The sequence below is a fragment of the Carex rostrata genome, chromosome 14 (assembly GCF_964058835.1).
Source record: "Carex rostrata chromosome 14, lpCarRost1.2, whole genome shotgun sequence".
Classification (NCBI taxonomy): Eukaryota; Viridiplantae; Streptophyta; class Magnoliopsida; order Poales; family Cyperaceae; genus Carex; species Carex rostrata.
The window spans coordinates 7,010,840-7,024,542 of record NC_135931.1 but is presented as its reverse complement, the minus strand read 5'-3'; the positions used below and the strand labels follow the sequence as shown (position 1 = coordinate 7,024,542).

At 37.5% G+C, this 13,703-nt stretch overlaps 2 protein-coding genes across 3 annotated transcripts; one reads left to right on the top strand and one right to left on the bottom strand.

The window, feature by feature from the left end:
- Positions 1 to 697: 697 nt before the first annotated feature.
- On the top strand, positions 698 to 6,665 carry LOC144565076 (uncharacterized). Of its 2 annotated transcripts, XM_078314707.1 has the most exons (8): positions 698 to 913; positions 1,347 to 1,677; positions 2,060 to 2,256; positions 2,591 to 2,809; positions 3,372 to 3,485; positions 3,796 to 4,020; positions 4,600 to 5,991; positions 6,290 to 6,665. In XM_078314707.1, the coding sequence occupies exons 1-8, from the start codon at positions 821 to 823 to the stop codon at positions 6,515 to 6,517; spliced, it is 2,799 nt and encodes a 932-aa protein (XP_078170833.1). In that variant the 5' UTR covers positions 698 to 820; the 3' UTR covers positions 6,518 to 6,665. The 2 variants fall into 2 exon arrangements, with proteins under 2 accessions (XP_078170833.1, XP_078170834.1); XM_078314708.1 differs by lacking the exons at positions 698 to 913; positions 2,060 to 2,256 and having other exon boundaries at positions 1,472 to 1,677.
- A 1,084-nt stretch (positions 6,666 to 7,749) lies between these two features.
- TAFII15 (TBP-associated factor II 15) lies at positions 7,750 to 12,674 on the bottom strand. The gene is made up of 6 exons (XM_078314706.1): positions 12,484 to 12,674; positions 12,069 to 12,133; positions 11,701 to 11,763; positions 8,418 to 8,475; positions 8,295 to 8,345; positions 7,750 to 7,963 (listed from the first exon to the last, which is right to left on the bottom strand). The coding sequence occupies exons 1-6, from the start codon at positions 12,595 to 12,597 to the stop codon at positions 7,883 to 7,885; spliced, it is 432 nt and encodes a 143-aa protein (XP_078170832.1). The 5' UTR covers positions 12,598 to 12,674; the 3' UTR covers positions 7,750 to 7,882.
- Positions 12,675 to 13,703: the final 1,029 nt, after the last annotated feature.

The window sequence follows — 13,703 nt, the reverse complement described above, 5'->3', positions numbered from 1 at the left end:
TGACTTATGACTCATAACATAATTATATAATGTGCTCACGCATAACAAAATTTGTTAAAAGTCATCATAACAAAATCCAACAAATTGTCATAATTCATTTAAATGAGCGAGTTGTTATGACTATTACTTGTTTTGGACTTTAGACGGAGGTTTTGATTCTGCCGATTTACAAAAAAAAATTAATATGAAACTATGAATATTAGTATATTACACATGATTAAATGTTACATTATGCTCACTATATTACACAAGATTAAATATGAAACTATGCTCACTATCTATCAATCTTAACGAGGCAAGCTTGATGTTACACATAATTACATAGGATTAAATGTGGCAGGGATTAGATGTGGCAAATTCTTAATGAGCGAGTTATGAGCGAGTTGGGACATGCTCATGCTCGCTCATTAAGTAAATGAGCGAGTTGTTAATGAGCGAATTTAAATGAGCGGATAAATGAGCGAGTTTAGGCGAGCTTTTAATGAGCGAGTTATGAGCGGCTCACGAGTTATGAGCGATTTACTCACCCTAGTGGAGACTACTTCCAAAATTCGGCGCATTTAGTGATAGATATACTTTTGTCAGAAACTTTTGAAAATAAGAATATTATTGTTATTTTTAAAAGAATGCGGTGTATAAAGAAATCTTTTTGAAGTACCATTCACAAAAGGTGAATTAACGGTCACAATTTACACATTCTCCGAAGTACAGTCACACAAAGCGCCGACCAGTGATACTTAAAAAAGTGCTCGATTTATTTCCACATTACAGTCAATTTCATCAACAATTTATCCTTTGTCAATAAAAATTCACGACAAAAATGGCCGAAAATATAACAAAAAGTTGCTCGCGTGTTCGTGGCCCGAAGCTAGAGTTCTTACGAGTTCTGATTCCTAATCCCTTTGTAAAGCTGGTAAGTAATCTAAGTTCCTCAGCTGTATTCAGTTTCTTTGTGGTTGTTGTGATTTCTTTTCTCATGAATTTATCTTTTATTATCTCCAAATTGTGATTTATAACCTCTCCAAAATTTCTTGGTTATTTCCAGAGAGCACTTGTAATGTACTTATATACACCACAGATGCACAGTATTTGTGATTTATTGTTTTTTTTTTTGTCGAAATAATCTATCTAATGGTGATCCATTCCAAATCCATCAAATTAGGAAGCAGGTTTTTTTTTTTTTTTTGACTCAAACCCATTCATCAAATACAAAAAGATATCAGCTTGGCTAACATTGGCACATACCAGTCAGTACTGGATGAACCATTTGGCACGATATTGAAGTAAAGGATTTGATATCTGCATCCTCTTATCTCCATTTTCGTATTTTTTCCTCTTTTTCCCAGCGAATACCAGGCAAAATTGCTAAATCTCTCCAAAATGAGCCCCATAAGCGTGCTACATTGTACAGCCCACATGGCAAGTTCTGGCATGTGGGCATACGCCATGAAGGTGACGACATGTACCTTGATGAAGGCTGGAAGGAGTTTGCAAAGGCACTCGATTTGCGTACCGGTTATTTTGTGCTGTTTCAGTACAAGGTGAACATGGTTTTTTCAGTCAAGATTTTTGACAATACAATGTGCCTCAAGGAGTATGTGCGTGATTCGTTTAAGCGGCCGATCCAGGATCTCTACGAGGATACAGTTGAAATTGTTGGCGCACCTTGTGCTGAAGGTGAGCTTTCTCCTTCACTTAGGGTAGCATGTTGAACCAGTCTAGTACCAGTATGTATTTGTTTTTATTTTATAAAGTAGCATCCCTGCCTGGCTATGTTGCAGTGTCCCAAAATTTTCATATAGGAGCCTAATTCTATCCTAATACAGCCATAAACCCCTAACAAACAACAAGTAAAAGAAAAAGAAAATTAGTTCCATTTTTTTTGGCTTGTGGTGTGTGTCTGTACATCTGTTACTATTGGAACAAATACAGGTGCTCCACCGGTATATTAACTTAAAACTGGCATTAGACCCAATCAGTTCCACCATGCATTTACTTGTTCACATTTTACAACCTCTTAATGGTACTTCTTTTTTAATTCTCTTAAACATGCTTGCAGATAATGTGTATTGCTCTCTGGATTCATCATGCAAGAGGAAAAAGCTAGAAACAAGTCATATTGTTAAAACAAAACAAGGGTTGGAGAAGAGAGAGGAGAGAATAAACAAGGAAACCCTAAAAACAAGCCCCCTTTCACCTTCTTTTCCACGTTTTGTAAAGATCATCAACTCTTCCCACTCAACTTCTAATTGCCTGGTGAGAAACCACCTTTAGTTATCATCCTAGATGTTTGTATTGCTTGCTTGATTGGTTTTTGGTGCTTAATTGCATGACTGAGCACAAATTGCATATCTACCCAATGCATGTTGCAATTTTACTGGCCAGATTATTTTCATTCATTCACCATAGTGGTTCACTATTTGTAGTTTGAATATATGGTAAGAAGTATTATGCTAAAGTGACCTTTAGGACTAAATCAATGCTTAATCTGTTGGATTGATGGTATACTGAAAATTTGGGGGTACTTGTTTTCTTATCCACTGGATGAAAATATTTCTTCTTCACCCAAGTCTGCGTCTAAATTTGACAGGGGATCCCAAAGAAATTTTGCATGAGGCATGGCCTAGTATCAGAACGTGAAATTTTCTTAGTCAGCACCACTGGAGAGTCGTGGCATGCACAGTTTTTTCTCACACTTTGTGATGGGAAACTGAAAGGATTCAGAGATTTTGCCAGAGACAATGGCTTGAGAACAGGCGACATATGCACTTTTCAGCTTGTCAAGAAAAACACTTTTCTAGTGCATGTGGCAAGTTCAATTTATTACTTACATATATTTTTTGTTTTGTATTGCAATTGCCTCAAAAATGACAAGTACATTAATCACAAAGTAAAATTTGAAAAAGGTTCGTATTGTAGTTGCCAAGAACCTCCCTGGCAATGTGGTAAGTTTTATCTAATTTGTTTGTTTATTTTACCAAACATTGGTTGCTCATATAATGTGGGGACTTTTACAAAGCTAAGGTTGCAAATTACACCCCAATGAGTAGAAAAGGATTTATATAGCCAGTTAAAAAAGGCAGAATTAAAAAGTTGCTGGATTTCCAGGCCTTCTTTAAAAAAAAAAAAAAAAAACTACCCTGCATCATCCCTCTGTCAACTAAACCCCCTCAATTTAATCAAAATTCAAATGTTCAGCATTAATTTGTCCTTATTCGTGTTAGCACAGATCCAAAAGAATTAAAGAAAACACAAAAAACCTTAAATAGAGATAAAAGATTGTGCAGGTACCTCTCTCAAATCTGATCGGTATACTACCAAATCCTGTACTGTTATTTTAAAAAGGATGCTACTAATACTCCTGAATACAGATGTCATCTGGTGCTCAGAAGCAACAATATTCCCCAATATCCGTGCAAAATAATGTTAATTTCATTCTTCCAGAATTCGAAAGAGTTGTATCCAGATGCTATCTTCACAGCATGGTATGTATTCTACTAATTTTGATAGATTTTTAAGTCAGTCGAAGTCAGCTCTATTATCTTCTATTATCTGAACATAATCTTCAGAGTTCAGATAGTTTATGTTTTGTGTGCTAGAAAGCTTTGGAATGGCACTAATGCACTCACCCCTGATCTGATGGGTATACAACCATAGTGGTTCCACATATTGTGCAGTTAACCTTCAATTTCACCAAATTTGGTGTCGTTTTGGCTATTTAGTACATTGATCCTTTGGACTTGTTTTATCTCTTATATTGATTTTAATGGACTTTTTTATGTATAACAATTGCAGTACATACCCAATCGAGTTCGTAAAGCGATTGGCCTTGTTTCAGAATGCGGCCTTCTTCTGATGAACCAAGAAGGGAGGTCATGGCCTGTAGGGTTCTTCTTTAAATCCAATGGTGAAGGGCATATAGGGTCTGGATGGACAAAGTTTCTGAGGGAGAATAATATAAAAGAAGGGGATCGATGCATTTTTAAGCTTGTAGAGAAAAATGTTCTACTTGTCAATGTGGTATGAAAACTTACCGCAGTTATCTTTTGTATTGGGAAACACACCTTGTCTTCGTCCCAACTATATTTAGTGGATACTCTTGCAAAATGAGAATTCACTATGACATGTTTTTGTATCAATTTCTTCAAAAGATATCAAGCCTACCCTTAAATCTCCAGGCCTCTATATTTTCTGAATATAGACACACAGTATGGATGGCATGAAAGTTCTACCTCATGAAAACTTAATTTTCTTCTTTTTTTGGCATAAAAAGAGTTTATGGTGGACTTTTTTTTTTTATATGATGGTTTAATATGTTTTCTGGTGAAATACACCTTACAGTTTTGTGATATCAACCTTGTTAAATAGGCTACATATTGTAACAACTTATCAGCTTTTCAACTAAACAATGTTGCTAAATCTCATTTATTGCATGTTAATATCCTGTTACTGTAAGAATGCTTATCAGTCTAGTCAGGTATTGGTTAATTCCTGCTCAAATTCCAATTTTTGAATGACAAATGACAGATAAAGATCAACATATTCTATTCGTTACAGTAAGCTAACACCTATATAATTCTCTTTCCTTCGCTGTATCAGGTGCCCAAAGAAAGTATAGACACCTTATGCAAGGAGATGCATATTTCAACACAGGAACCAAACAAGGAGATTATGAGTACCAAAGATTGTTCAGTTCTTTTAGAGAAAACATTAATTGAAGCAACAGACACCAACGCCAATGGCTCTTTGACTTCAAGTGTTGTAGAGGTGCCATCAATCGAGGCACAAGAGGAGTTACAAAACAGTATTATTTATTCAAATTCAACTGGTATTGAGAAGGTACAATCTATTGAGGCAGTAGAGAAGGCACAAAAGAATTCAAGTTCAGTTTATGTTGAGAAAGCTCCATCTACTGAATCTCAAAAGGATAAGGTACAGAATAATAATTGTTCGAGTTCGACTGGTATTGAGAAGGTACAGTTAATGAAGGTCCCAGAGGCAGCACAAAAGAATATGATTTCAGTTTGTGTTGAGAAGGTCCAATCTATTGAAGCACTAGAGAAGGCACAAAAGAATTCAAGTTCAGTTTATGTTGAAAAAGCTCCATCTACTGAATCTCAAAAAAATAAGGCACAGAATTATAATTGTTCAAGTTCGACTGGTAATGAGAAGGTACAGTTAATGAAGGCACCAGAGGCAGCACAAAAGAATATGATTTCAGTTTGTGTTGAGAAAGCACCATGCACTGAAGCTCAAAAGGAGAAGGTGCAGTGTATTTGTATTATTAATGATTCGGGTTCAACTGGTTATGAGAAGATACCTGTGAATGAAGAAAAGAAATCAAGTTCAATTTGTGTTGTAAGAGCCCTATCTATTAATGCCACTGGCGCTTTGAGTTCAAGTCTTGTAAAGGAGCTATCAATTGAGGCACAAAAAGAGTTACAGAACAGTATTAGTGATTTGAGTTCAACTGGCATTGAGACGGTGCAATCACTCAACACATCAGACGAAGTGAAAAAGAATTTGAGTTCAGTTTACGTTGAGAAAACACCACCTACTGAAGCTTATAAGGAGAAGGTACAAAATACTAATCGTTCAAGTTCAACCAGTATTGAGAAGGTACGATTAATCAAGACACCAGAGGCACACAAAAATTTGATTTCAGTTTGTGTCAAAAAAGCAGCATGTATTGACGCTCAGAAGGAGATGAGACATAATAATACTAACAGCTCAAGTTCGGCTGATCTTGAGAATACACCTATAGAGGAACAAAAGAATTCAAGTTCAGTTTGTGTTAAGAAAGTCCCATGTACAGATGCTCAAAAGCAGAAGGTAGAAAAAATAAAAAAAGATTGGAGTTTGCCTTGTGTAGAAAAGAGGCCGTTGATTGCGGGGCAGGAGGTACGGAAGAAAATGGGTGATTGGAGTTCAACAAGATTCCCAAAGCTTGAGAAGATGGTTCTACCTTATAATATTCATCACAATTATACGGTATTTAGTTTTCTTCTTAAGTTTGAAAAATGTTACAAATGATTTCATGTATTCAAACCTACTACCAAGGTTAAAGTCTGAGAAAGTGAGAATACGGTACCGTTTTAGTCAAGTCTAGTTACTTTCGCTCATTGAATACAATGTACTGACTGAATTTTCTTATTGAGTTTTGGTTAACAGGTTGACCAGCCTTTTAATCCATTTATCCTTTGGATAGGTTCAGGCTTAACTGCATTAATTGAGGCTAAATTGGGTTGATCAAGTAAATTATGAATATTAACTTAGAGAGTTGATGCAGGTGTTATCAAGGGAGTTCTGCAGGACGGCCGATCTGCGTTCACCTCGTCACTTGATTCTGAAGGATACAGAGGGCAAGACTTGGCGAGTAGGTTACAGCCCTAATAGTGGCAAAGGCAGTCTCAGGTGGAAGAAATTCACAGATGCTAAAAAATTAAAAGTAGGTGACAAGTGTATCTTCAAGCTTGTTGCTTGTGATACCATACTCGTCAATGTTGTGAGAAAATGAGCTCACCAAATATATTGCATCTTAATGGGCTGTTTAATTTAATTTCATGTTGTTTCTATCCTACGGTGGATACAAATTGTAGGCCCGAGGCACTAAATTTTGTTATCCGTGTGATCGAACTTATAGCTTTGTCTGACTTTTGCTGTGATGTGGTATACTTGTTTTGTGGTTTAGCTGACTATTAGCTGGTATATGCCTATATGGTGGATGTGGAATACTGATATCTAAATGTAATATAGTACATACTAGAAGCTGATCCAAGGGACATGTTTAGTGGCAATAGGGCCAAGGATCCAAGTATCCGGTGCAATACAAGAATCTCAACGGACCCCATATGTTTAAATAGGCACCACATTCCAATCAATCGCTCGGCTGAGAATTAATGAGAGCTAAATTGACAGGAGCTAATTTTACTGTCAGGTACCTAAGAGCTAGGAGCTGGGGGGGGATATCCCCTCATGTACCGGGACCAAGTTGAATACTCATAGTCGGATTAAACTTAATTCTACCACACAACATATAAGGGATAAGGCAGAGAGGGGTCCTTTTTGAGATTAGTGTCAGATTAAAACCGACGACTCAGATCTCATTTTCCCCATTCAAGTATTGCACTGGATCTGAATTCGGGGGAGGGGATTAATAGTTTACATGAGAACTGCTAATGATTAAGCTTCGGCTCAAAATTCGGCTTGGCTCAATGAGAGAAGCAAAATGATTCGGCTCTAACTCGGCTTGCTTTTGAATGAAAAAGCTTGGCTCGGCTCATATTTTTTAGTATATGATATTAGCTAATATTTGTCCCTCCATCACGCCTTGTGGTTATGAAGTAAAAATATAAGCCCGCTTGCAAGTCGAGCCGATTTTTTTTTTTTTTTTTCCAAAAACAAGCAGAGTCGAGTTCAGACTTTTTTTTCAATTTTGAGTCCGATTCATTATAAAATATTGAGCCACTTAACTCATTGATTCGCAAGCCGGCTAATTCATTGGCAGCCTTAGTTTACAGGGGTTGAGAATTTATTGGGTTAAGAACTTAAGAGAAATTTGCCAATTCGATTCCTTTTAATAGCCACTGTGTTTGCTTAGCTTTCATAGGACTCGGTAGTAAAAAGGTCTCGATACTGTGTCAGCTAAAAGGCGCCATAGAAGATACATTAGTGCCGAACCTAATGTCGAACGATTAATGCCGAACCTAATGTCTGATGTTATACTTAGCAGAAAATGATGCTATACTTGCAGAATAATTAATGCCGAACCTAATGTCAGATGTACAAAACATACTGTGCATATATTGTTAGCAGAACCAAGTTTGAACAACACAAGAAATGTCAGAAATAGTTCCCACTGAATTAATACAACAAACTCCAGCTATTCTTCTCTTGTTGGAGGGTCTGTTCCTGTAAACGGGCCATCAGCAAAGTACTCCGGATGCTTCAAGTTCACACCATACTATGCGAAACAGAAACATGCCAGTTAGCAAAAGGCCTTATTTATCCTCTGTTTAACAGTCAGAAAAACTTTAGGCCCATCTAGTAGGGAATAAGGGGCGAACCAAATCCTAACCCAAATTATTCAAACCAAATGCTTAAACTAGGTCCAGAATAAGGTCTGACCAGACTATATATTAATATGAATAAAACAAATTTAAACACTAATACAAACCCAACTAGGAAACTCGAAAAAAACACAAACCAACCTTCACAACAAGAAAGGAACAACTATATTGCCACTACTAAGATGACACAGTTTGATACATTCCAGTAAAGAGAGAAGCAACTACCTCACGAAGAGCTTTTGATAGATCTTCCATTGTTAACACAAGGCGTTTATCCTACATGAAATGAATTGATTTAGCACCATCAACGGGTTAAAGAAATATATATAGACGGAATAAAAATATAACCTTAGGTTGCTTGCTCTTGTTATCTTTGATCGGTGCTGCTACCCTTGCCTTGCTATGCCTGATCCAGAAAGAAAGTGAACCGGTCAAAATTACAATAAAATAACGGATAGCAATTTAAGCATTCAGACCCTTGTCAGAATAGAATGATTACTTGCAAAATGGAAAACAAAATTATTCTTTTCCCGGATCTCCTAGTCAGAACGGGAGAGAAGACGGGACTTTGTTTCACTGGACATGAACTTGAGGAAACATTATACCCCCGCCCCTGCCCCAATGTGAATTTCCATCAAAACTGGTGGGAGCTTGTGCGACATGATTCGGAGGTAAGAAAAACACTATTTTGCTATTCCAAGATTAAACTCGACTATAGCACAGAACACCACCTCTTTTCACTCTGTTATCTTCTTTGATTGTTCTTCTCATCGTTCCATTTTTAACTTCACCCAATCACCTCTCTCCTCTCCTCAGGTCACCATATGCTTTCTCAAAAAGGTTACTTCTCTTCCTGCCGCTGCTATTTGGATGTAATCTAATCTATTTGATAATGTATGCTCCTGCTAATAGTTCCCATTTCATAAATTTGGTTTATATTTGGAATGTTCCTTCTTTGAGCAAAAAGTGATCCTTTAGGTAAATTAGTTTCTAAACCCTATCTTATCAAGTACTTCTATCATTTTTTTTTAATATCAAAAATTTCGATTTGAAGTAGAGTTATACATTATGATTATACTCTTTAACTTCTATCTAGCATAATTTCACTCTTTTTAGTACAAGTATTTGGTAAATGAACATGCAAAAGAAATGAATTTCCCAAAATTAAACACAGTATTCTATTGCACTTGGAAATTGATAATTCTTTTGCAATGAAATTACATGGACCATGAAGTTCTCTATTTTTTATTTTTACTGAGCAATTCTCGTTATACACAGAGCCCCTGCTGCATGAATTTCCTACAACATTTAACGGAGGCCATTTTTTATTGCATAGATATTTCACTAAATCCTACTAAATTTCTTTAACAAAACAAAATAAAAGACATAGGAGAAAGAAAACACTTAGTCGTGAAAACTCAGTCAAGATTCTATTAAAAAGAACTCTATGCTTCATTTTATAATGTTGTCTATGATAGAAATTGCATTTGGTGGAAATATGAGGGTAATGCAATCATTTCGTAGCAAGGGGAACCCTAAACCTAATCTCTCTCTCTCTCTCTCTCTCTCACACACACACACACACACAACTACCTGATGCCTTCTGAGAGATTTTTCTCGTTGCAATGGGTATGCAAGACTTGGCCGTGTGGAATTATTGTATTTTTTTTTCTAGAGAGAGAGAGAGATTAGATTACACCTAAATAGCGACAGATGTCTTTCCTCCATGCTGTTTACAATAGCGACAGATGTCTTTCAAAAACTTATAGAGGGAGCCAACTCCATTATAGTTCTCGGAAGGAATATTGGCGCTGCAATATGCCGATGACACAGTAATTGTGGTTAATGCTAATCAAGATACGCTCATTACTCTAAAACTGCTTCTAAGGGTATTTACAAAAATATCGGGGTTATCTATAAACTTCAGTAAAAGTAGCTTTGTGCGACTCAACTTGAGCCAGGAAGGGGCAGAAGAGGCTCGGGTAATACTGGGGTTTGAAGAAGCTTCCTTAACGGTGACTTATTTGGGCATGCCGTTGACTATTGTGGCGGCGGACAAACAGTCCTATCTGCCTCTAACTGAGAAGATTGAACATCGAATGGAGGGGTGGAAGGGCAAGTTAATTTCGCGTGGAGGAATGCTACAGTTGGTTAAATTGGTTTTATCGGCCATGCCTATCTATTTCTTGTTATGCTTCAAGTTACTGACATGGGTGTTAGATCGAATACAGAGGGCTTTTCTCTGGGGAAAAAGCGACACAAATAGAAGTGGTGTCTCTTTGATTAATTGGGAGGCGGTTTGCTCGCCAATTCAATGGGGTGGCATGGGTGTGCAGGACCTCCAGCTGCATAACATAGCCTTATTAATTAAATGGTGGTGGCAAGCATACACAAATCCTGATTGCCTGTGGAAAGTAATTATCACTAAAATCAGCTGGACCGGAGTATATGCAGAGGGATCAGTTTTCTGGTCAGTTTTGGGCACTTTCTTTTGGAAGAACCGGCTGCAAATTTTGCCGCTGTTTATGAGATGTATAACTTGGATTATGGGGAACGGAGCAAGCACATACTGGTATGACCCCTGACAAGGAACACCTTTTATTGATACCTTAGAGGAAGGGCAGAGGCCAAGACAAAAAAAAATATCCCTGAGATATGCAATCCCAATAAGGCACAATCTTCATGATGATCACACGGATCTTGAAAATGTGCTTTTCACATCACAAAGAGACCGTATGCAATGGAAATGGACGACTCTGGGTGTCTATACAGCAAGCTCAATTTACAAGATCCTGCTAGCAGCAGGAAAAATCGGGGCCTCAATGCTATAGCTCTGGAAGCTTTGCATACCGCCCACTGTTCGGATCTTCCTATTCCTATTGTTCAAAGAGAAGTTACAGACACAGGATGTGATGAGGCGTAGGAACATGGATACAGACTGTCAGATGTGTCTGTAATGCCCTGTTGAATCAGCACTGCACTTAATATTCCTATGCCCTAATGCAACAGAGGTGTGGTATGAAATGGCGGTACGATTGGGATATAGACTCATGGTGCCACAGACAACGATGGAGGACATATGGGAAATTTCTAAAAGTCAGGCAAACAGACGAGGGGGACTCATCGGCAAGGACTGGGGAGTGTTCTTTGCCTGTAGATACTGGCATATATGGAAAAGAAGGAATGAAAGAATTTTCACAGGGACAACAACACCATCGAGATACCTGGCAGATAGGATTATGGTGGACACAAGGCTCTGGATCAAGTACTGTAATAGGGGGAGGCGGACACTCATGGGGACCAACCTCCCACAGGACCCTGATTAGGGATTCGGATCAGGAAAAAAAAAATCTTTTTACTGTTTGTATTTTTTACTTGATTACAACTTAAGACTTCCATTTTTTTTGTGTGGTTAAGGAGTTACTGGTAGTTTTAATTTTTCCTAGGATGTGATGTATAGCTGTTTTGGTGTTTTGGCTTTTACTTAGTTGACTGGTACCGGTTTTGATGTGCTGCTAGCCTGGTGCCGTCTACTGGTAAATGGATGTAATATTTCTATTTATTTAAATGCATGGTCTGACAGCTACTGTCAGCATTTCAAAAAGAGAGAGATAGAGAGCGAGTAACATACTGAAGAGCATCACTTGCAATGTCAGAGATGAACTTTTGAGTTGCCACAGCCACCAGCCTAGTACTGTCAATAAATGAACAACATGTATTTACAATTATCCGATAAAACTAAATCCATTTTCAATGGCTACCTAGACCTCTTTAAAAAAACATTTTTTTTCTTAATTAGTCTTTTGTTTTGGTCACACTACTCCCTTTTTTGGGCTTTGATATAAAATCATTACTTCAGATCAAATTTGCACCCAGTAGGAACAAGGAATAATTAATAAATACCAAGCCAACCCCACTAAATTCACAAAAAGGGAGGAATTAAACACGATAATCTATCAAACTAGGTAATGAGAAAATAGAACAAAAGTGAGTACTCACAGTCTCAAGTCAGGGCAATTGAAACCACTTCTCCCCAAATAATGCTCCACCAGCTCATCTGGTATCTATAATTCATTACAATATCTATTCAGTTCCCAAAAATTGAGAAAGATAAAGATATATTTGTACTTGATCTTTCATGATGAGTTACTAATACCATTTGGTACAGTAATCCGTTTTGATCCTGCTCTATTTCGCAACAAAGAGGAAAAGAAACAACAAAAGGCTCCTTTTTCCCACTCTATTCTCTAATAATCCCTAACACAATCTTATAATGAAAAGTAATTTTTCATTACTACTCCGATCATTGGTTGAACCATACAACCATATATTCCATCGATTTCGTAAAAGAAAATGCTTCTTTGGTCAAAGTTCCAGGCTTTTACTAAAAATTCTTAAGAAAAAAAAGGAGTACTGTAGGTGTGTAATCCATGAGAGAGGATAGAAACTCGGTGAGCGCAGCGTCGTCGTCGTGCCGCCCATCTCCACCCACCGCCGAAGCCGCTCCGCTACTGTTTCCGCTCATCATCTCTCTCTACTTCGAGTAACAAAATCAGGTTCAGGTGCGGGGGCAATGACGTCGCGCTGCGCTGGGTCGACTAACTTGAGTTCGGGTCCCGTTTTAGACCTCGGGATATCGGATCGGACTCCTTTTTGTGTAATTCGACCTGAACCATATTAACCACATGATTGGATCAGCTGGAACCTGGACCTCGGGATATCGGATCGGACTCCTTTTTGTGTTGTTCGGCCTGAACCGGAATATCTTGGGTTGAAGTCTTTTACTTCATTTCCGGAAAGGCCCAGAAATTCCTTTCAAATTATGGTTCGAGACTCGGAAAGGTCTCTGGACTCTGGAGGAAAGGAATTATGGCGCGAATCGATTCGTAAGGAAAATAACATGATTATTGGAGAGACAGCGGAGTGGATTAACGGAGAGTTATCATACTAATTTTACCCCTGAAATCAACGGCTCTGATCGATTCTATCAAATTAAGTGCCGATATTTCTGATCGAAGCACTCTTATTGTGAGCAAGCTGCAACACTGTGTAATAAAATGCAGTCTATGCGTATGCAGTTGAGTTCCGCATAAAAATTCTTATGCAATTCTATATATATGATTCTACATATTCGGTCGCATAAATACTGCATATTCAGCCAATACAATCCGTATATAGTTTTATGCAGTCCATCCAAATAACTTATTATTTATTAAAAAATCCAAATTCATTCCGATCTAAAAAAAAATTATTAATAAAAAGAAACGAATATCCGGTAACAACCGAAACCTAACCAACTACTCATCCGGACGGGAGTTCAATTGAGTGATTGTTCACGCTAATCTCCAGCTGCTTTTATAGGCAATAGAGCAATGCTTTTATGTTTCTTAAGTGATGTGTGACTATAAAAAATGGATTATAAATCGGACGAACGCGGTTTCTTTCTTTTCTCTGCGCAAATTCACTTGAGCGCTTGGGCGAGTTGGGCCATAAAGAAAAACAATAAAATAATATTTTTTTGCCTTGCGCAGTACCAATTTATTAATGACATTGTTCCATGCACCATAAACTTTTAATTGCATATTTGCATTACATAGTTCTATTCATTTAATTAACAGAAAGGGTATGACATTA

Excerpts from the sequence above, each read along its gene's own strand:
- LOC144565076 (XM_078314707.1), top strand. The coding sequence starts at position 821 with ATGGCCGAAAATATAACAAAAAGTTGCTCGCGTGTTCGTGGCCCGAAG. Across the intron at positions 1,678-2,059 it reads TGGCGCACCTTGTGCTGAAG|ATAATGTGTATTGCTCTCTG; the intron begins GTGAGCTTTCTC and ends ACATGCTTGCAG. Across the intron at positions 5,992-6,289 it reads ATATTCATCACAATTATACG|GTGTTATCAAGGGAGTTCTG; the intron begins GTATTTAGTTTT and ends GAGTTGATGCAG.
- TAFII15 (XM_078314706.1), bottom strand. The coding sequence starts at position 12,597 with ATGATGAGCGGAAACAGTAGCGGAGCGGCTTCGGCGGTGGGTGGAGAT. Across the intron at positions 12,134-12,483 it reads TCATGGATTACACACCTACA|ATACCAGATGAGCTGGTGGA; the intron begins GTACTCCTTTTT and ends AATGAATTATAG. Across the intron at positions 8,346-8,417 it reads ACAAGAGCAAGCAACCTAAG|GATAAACGCCTTGTGTTAAC; the intron begins GTTATATTTTTA and ends CATTTCATGTAG.